Raw genomic sequence first — 6,598 nt, forward strand, 5'->3', positions numbered from 1 at the left:
CCCCCACCCTGTGACAAAATATGATTAAAACTAAAACTTCTTCGTGAGTTACGCTTATTTTACTTGGCTTTTGGTTGATTTTTTTTTAAAGTTGTTTTTGACAAAATTATACAAACATTACAAAACAGGAAGAATTTGGGACTTTTTTTTCCATGTAATTTTTGGGGTCATATTACAAACCGAAACTGAGCCATCACTAAGATCCCATAGCAGGAAATCCCACCCTGTGGTGTCATTATGTTACATTTGCAAAAGTGACTGTCCTTTCTGGAACTTTCATAATTCATATGCTCTGAACTTCACTGTTACCATCTTCCTATATCAGCACACATTTTCCCTCTTCCTGGGGCATGGTGGAGTAGTGTGCAAGTTTTTTTTTTTTTAATTTTTTTTATTTTTTAATTGTTCTTCACAACTCTTTTAACTAATCTTTTAGAGCTGAATCCACCGGTTCCCTACAACTGGAGGCTGACAGCTCACGGACTAACAGGGACCCTGGAACTTCTGTTCCTGCCCAGTTGAGCTTGCAGGCAACGTTTTTTTTTTTTTTGTTTTTGTTTTTTTTTTTTTTTTTAAGTCCTCGAGTCCACATCCACGATCGCTAGAATCCTGTTCCGGGTTTTCGCGCAGCCCGCGTGATTGACACATGATATCACCGGGGGCGGGTCCCAGCGTGGAGGTGGAGGTGGCGGCGACGCTGAAATGCTGCGGAGCCCGCGCGCAAGTGCTCAGCACGCAGGAGTTTGCGGTGGCCCGGCAGCCAGAGCTCTGCGGGCTACGGAGCGGCTGCGGGCGAGGTGCATGTGCCGGGAAGGCCGGCCCTAGGCTCTGCACTAGGCAAGAGCCTTCCCTCCCTCCGAGGACCTGGCGAGATCAGGTGAGAACGGTGCTTTTTGATTTTCAAGGACCTGGACGTTTTCGAAGCTGGCTCTAGCTCGGTACCCGGCGCTTTGCGGTCGGCCCTACAGCTGGAGAGCTGACTTCTTTCGCTTTCCCGTAGCCCGGCAGCGAGTTCCGCGTGTGCGGACGCGGGCTGGCATCGCAGCGCACCCGCGTGTCTGTGCGCATTGTTGGCGACTGATCCGCCCGGCGCTCGTGCCAGACCTGACTTTCCCGTCCCCGAATGCGGGTTTGTCTCTAGCAGACGCGCCGCTCGGACGCGCTTTTGACTACAGGGCATTCCGTGGGGGGCCAAACGTGCACGGCCGCGTGTGTCGCGGGCTCGTGGCAATCCATCACGGCGAATAGGACAGCGTCCCGGGCTGGCAAGGGACTCACGTGTTTCTGTCTCTGCTCGTCTGCAGCCGGCGTGGCGACTGCGGGGACGCGGACCTGCGGGGACCCGAGCGCCCGGGACCTAGCCGGGCCGCGCGCCTGACGACCGAGACTGGACGGTGCTGTGGAGCGGGCGCCGCGCGCACCCGGCGGATGTCCCGGAGCCGCCCTCGGCCGCCGCCAACCGCGGAGAAGCGCCCCTGCCCGGGGGCCGCCGAGGCCGCAGCGCGGGCTATGAGCGCCCGGCCGCCCCGGCGCGCTTGATGCGGCGCGCACCCCGCCCGCTCGGCGCCCCGGGCCGGCGCCGCGGAGGCCGAGGTGAGTGCGGGCGGCAGGTGCGGGCCAGGGCGGACCGGGCGATCCTGGCGGTCCTCGCGCAGCCCGTGCCAAGCGCGCGGCACCCGATGGCGCTGGGGATCCAGCGCCCGCCTGTGCTCCGAGCGCAGTGCCTCGGGACGCGGGGAGAGGGCGCTGCCTCCTCCCGCCCGCGAGCTGTTTTCATTCATAACTTTCCCCGGCCAGACCCGCCGCGGCTCCGTGCCCTTGAGGCCTCGGCGCAGGGCCCAAGCGCCCGGCAGTGCTGTCCGCGCGCACCAGCTTCCCCCTGGGCGGGTGCGGGGCGTCTAGATGCTCCGCCAGAGCGAACTTGCTTGGGAATGCCCTGTAAAATGCGAATTAAAGCCATGCCTGGGGGTTTCATTACTCAAGCCATTCCCACGTCTTCCTTTCTTGTGGATGAGACTTGGCACATTTAAAGTCTTCGTTTTGGAGCTTTAAATTTTTAAAAAATAGATAGGGCACTGGAGTAACGTTTGGCCGTTATCCAGTATCGTTTAGGACTTCGGCAATAAAGCCTGTTGTCACGGATGTTCTCGTGTGAGAAGGTAGAATAAACTAGAGGGGCCCTCAAAAAGCTAATACATATGTAGTCTGGGAACATTAGTTAGCATCCGTAGCAAGCTGTCTTTCCTTGAGACTTTTTTTTCTATTGGCAGTGGTAAATTGCAGAGGGGTGTCGTCTTGAATTAGGGTGCCTCTATGGGTTTGGAGGGCATTTGTGTGAAAAATACCCTACATACCCACTGCCCAGAAACGGAAACGTTCAGCGTTTGGTCTGTTTTAGGAAGAATATATTATAAATTGGAAGTTATTTCTTGACGTGGAAATGTGTTCGTTGTCTCAAGATATTAGTGTATTTTATCACAAAAAGCAGGTCGATTCCTGGCTTGTTGGAAATCAAGGTCTGTCGCGTAGATGAATGGAAGGGAATAAAGATAATGCAGAAAGACCAGGGTTCCTCTCCCTGCTCTATAGGCTTGACACTTGTGCATAAAAGTTATTCCTGTTATGTGAGTGAGCCTTGTTTAACCTTTCAAGAAACTTAAACCCCAGGTTTGTGTGTGTGTCCCAGTGCCAGGAAGACAGCCAGAGCCCCAGCCTTCTTCATTCCTTGTAGATTCTTTTTCTTATCTCACAGATCAGTGATGAGCTTTAGATCCTGACTCTGCCGAAAACGGCCATTTGAGATTCCCGTGAGCTTGGAATATATATCTTCAGTGTTTTGGAAATTGCCTTGATTAATTTTCTCATTGATCTAAAGCTCTTAACAGCGTACAAATGGCCAAGAGGCCACAGCACTAAGCCATTCTTAATCTTTGAAAAGTAGCTGACATTTTCCCTACGTGAACTGCCAGTGAACTGATGGTGAACTCTCCGAGAACAGTTCCAGGGCGCACACTGAATGCTCCCTTCGAAGGCATATTTCATTTTAATTATTTGTTAGGGTTGCAAACAGGAAGACATGACTTCCTCTGCTTTTTCGAAGCTGGAGAGCAACTTCTAATTTTTATGGCATGAGGTCTTTTGCTTGTCTGCTTCCTGTGATGTGGTCCTCTACAATCTTTTTTGGAGATGGACTCCTGCCAGGATTCTGCATCATTGAAATCAACCGATGGAGGCGATCGTTACCAGGTGGTTTGGGCAATTTGTTACTTGACAGGAGCCCCCCTCCCCCAAATGCTTTCTCATTTATTTTTCTCTCTTACCCTTCTTTAGGATTTCCGATGCATGCCAGGTTTCCGCTGACTGCGGGAATTGGAGATCACTCCACATGGATCCCCCAAGTCAGCATGGCAGCCACGCTTCGCTAGTGGTGATTCAGCCACCGGCTCTGGAAGGGCAGCACAGGTTAGACTGCGACAGGGACCCTCAGCCTGCCGCGATTCTGTCCCTGGACCAGATCAAGGTCATCAGAGGCAGCAATGAATACACAGAGGGACCTTCAGTGGTGAGAAGACCAGCTCCTCGCACTGCACCAAGACCCGAAAAGCAGGAAAGGACTCATGAAATCATACCAGCCAATGTGAATAGCAGTTATGAGCACCGACCTGCCAGCCACTCCGGCAATGCCAGGGGCTCGGTGTTGAGCAGGTCAACCAGCACCGGAAGCGCAGCCAGTTCAGGCAGCGGCAGTGGCAGCAGCGCGACTTCGGAGCAGGGCCTGTTGGGAAGGTCTCCGCCCACCAGGCCCATCCCCGGTCATAGGTCAGATAGGGTCATCCGGACCCAACCCAAGCAGCTGCTTGTGGATGACTTGAAGGGTTCCTTGAAAGAGGACCCCACCCAGCACAAGTTCATCTGCGAACAGTGTGGCAAGTGCAAGTGTGGAGAGTGCACAGCCCCTCGGGCTCTGCCCTCCTGCCTGGCCTGCAACCGCCAGTGCCTTTGCTCGGCCGAGAGCATGGTGGAATATGGGACCTGCATGTGCCTGGTCAAGGGCATTTTCTACCACTGCTCCAATGATGACGATGGGGGCTCTTACTCAGATAACCCGTGCTCCTGTTCACAGCCCCACTGCTCTTTCCGATACCTATGCATGGGAGCCCTGTCTTTATGCCTACCCTGCTTGCTCTGCTACCCTCCCGCCAAGGGCTGCCTGAAGCTGTGCAGGGGTTGTTATGACTGGACCCACCGCCCTGGCTGCCGGTGTAGAAACTCCAACACTGTCTATTGTAAGCTGGAGAGCTGTCCCTCAAGGGCTCAGGGCAAGCCGTCATGATTTCCGGAGGTGGATTAGACTTCCTGAATGTCCAGCTTCCAAACTGTGGCTGTTAAGAAACGGTGGTATTTCTTCCCAGTCTCTGATGCTCCTCGGCAGGAGTGAACTGTGAAACTGCACCCAGCTTGTTCCCACCCCACCTCGAGGATTCTGGGAGCTAGGAGTGCCTCTGGAGCCTTTGTGTGCTGCATCAGCTCTCCCACTGTGTCTGTGAGGATGTATGCACGCCCAGACTTGGCTGAGAGATGTTTGGGGTCGGGTACTGTGGGATCAGGGACTTGGTTTGGTTTGTTAAAAAGTAACCATGTAAGTGCTTAAATAAGCTATATATTAATCTGCCTCTGATGAGAGCTATCTTAGTCTCCCATCCCCAAGTCCAATGGGAGGGTCTACTTCTTAGAACACAGTTAGCTCCGCAACAGCTCACTGCCCTTCCCTTCCAGCCCTCAGATTCTCTCCATAATGCACTGTGGAGATGCCAATGCGTCATCCCACCTTACCACCCTTTTTGGTCATAGTTCTGGATTCGCTCTGCAGCGTTGATCTTCACGCTACAGATGATGTTGGCTAATCCTTGTTCCACCTCTAGCGCCCCTATCTGTGAAGGACTTCCTTCCCTTCCGACCCCCACTTCACCGAGGGCTGTTGGTAACTGTAGTTGAAATTCCTGTCTGATCCGCCCCTGGGCCTCTCAGAGCTACAGCTCCGTAAGGTGCCTTTGGCCTCTGACTGGCCTTTTGACTCTTAACAGCTGGGTCTTTCCAATCCTGTGTTTTCATTGCCTTAACCACAAATTGTGGTGCTTTTTGTATATTATATGTATAAATCACAAAGTTGAATCCTGGCTATTTTTAAGACAAAAGTCTGTTAAACTTTTTTATTGTAAAGAATATTTATTATGCGAATCTATTATTTTATGATATTTATTGCAAAAGACTGTTGAAATGTACTCATGTCTGATTATAACATATCACTACTTCCTGAAAAACAAGGTGACTCGAAGAAAGTACATATATGTTAACTACAATGCAGAAAATATATCAATTAATGAAACTGTCTTGAGTTAATCGTTTTTTTTTTTTAGCCTGTACTGCTGTGCAAATGGAACTTGATTTAACCTTTTCAGACTTGAAGGTTTCAAAATCCAGGCACAGGTGACTTCAAGTTTTAAACAGAATGTTTCTTGCAAAGTCCTTTAGTCAGAATTTTATGGTCTGGATTGCTTCATCAAATACTCAAATGAGTTACTTTGTAAAGTAAATGGGTTTGTTTGTTTGTTTGTTTGTTTGTTTAAGATTAATGTCCCCACTTCATTTTGTTAAGTATGGGTTTTGTTGATAGTTTCTTGAGATGAGGCAAAACTACATTTTTTTATAAAGTGTTTATCTTAACTCTATGGCCATTCAGAGATTAGTTTCCAACAGTAGGGCTTAAATGATTTAGTAATGTAAACATGCCAAGAGCCTCTGGAACTGTCATTTTAACAAACTTTTTCATAATTAGGAATTAGGATTGCCAAAGAAATGGTGGACGCTACCCAGTTCTGTTCCGTGTCCTGGAAGCCTGAAACTTCACGTGGGCAAACAAGATTTTGATGCCTTACTATTGGGGCTAGTGAACTGACTATGGACCTGGAGTCGTGAGGTCTGGTAGACTTTTGCATCTTAGGTTTTGTTTGTAGACCTGTCTCATCAGGTCACTGCCTGGTCTGCTTTTGAGAAGAGGATGGTGGAAATTCAAACCCAGGGCACCGGAAGCCACCCAGCTTCCTGTCATGTGGTTTCTTGTGTGTTCTTCACAGCTAAGCTTTCCTGTTACCAGTCGAGGTGTACTCTGGAGAAACTTGAAGTAGTTTTCTATTAGGTCACTAAAACTGCTGCTTGGCGTTTTATTTATAGTTAAAATATTTTCTCAGCTCGGCCCCCAAGGGGAAATTTTAAATGAATGTTTGTGTTCAAAGACTACTTTGAAATATGTAGTACTTCAAAATATGAACTTGAGTATTGTTTCACTGGTGTCTCAGTGTTTAGTATTTTCCTGAGCTGGAGCGTTACTGAAGTATGCCAGCAGCAGGCTGCTCAAAGCTCTGGCTTGTGAGGCCGTCCCTGTAAGACTACGCAGTTAGGAGCTGGTGCGAATTCCAACTTGAGCTGTAACCAGACTGAGAAGCATTGGCTTAGTCTGGAAGCAGTTGAGACCTTTTTAGGGGAAAGCATGCTGTATGTAAGTAGGGTTTTAGCACCAGCTGTGTGCTCTAGGGTTTTA

At 50.0% G+C, this 6,598-nt stretch overlaps 1 protein-coding gene across 2 annotated transcripts; it reads left to right on the forward strand.

The window, feature by feature from the left end:
* Nucleotides 1–653: 653 nt before the first annotated feature.
* Nucleotides 654–5,395, forward strand: Spry1 (sprouty RTK signaling antagonist 1). Of its 2 annotated transcripts, XM_036191264.1 has the most exons (3): nt 654–877; nt 1,305–1,593; nt 3,331–5,395. In XM_036191264.1, exon 3 carries the CDS (start codon nt 3,386–3,388, stop codon nt 4,331–4,333), a length of 948 nt encoding a protein of 315 aa, XP_036047157.1. In that variant the 5' UTR covers nt 654–877; nt 1,305–1,593; nt 3,331–3,385; the 3' UTR covers nt 4,334–5,395. The 2 variants fall into 2 exon arrangements, with proteins under 2 accessions (XP_036047157.1, XP_036047158.1); XM_036191265.1 differs by lacking the exon at nt 654–877 and having other exon boundaries at nt 1,036–1,593.
* The last annotated feature ends 1,203 nt before the right edge of the window (nt 5,396–6,598 follow it).

The sequence above is a fragment of the Onychomys torridus genome, chromosome 6 (genome assembly GCF_903995425.1).
Source record: "Onychomys torridus chromosome 6, mOncTor1.1, whole genome shotgun sequence".
Classification (NCBI taxonomy): Eukaryota; Metazoa; Chordata; class Mammalia; order Rodentia; family Cricetidae; genus Onychomys; species Onychomys torridus.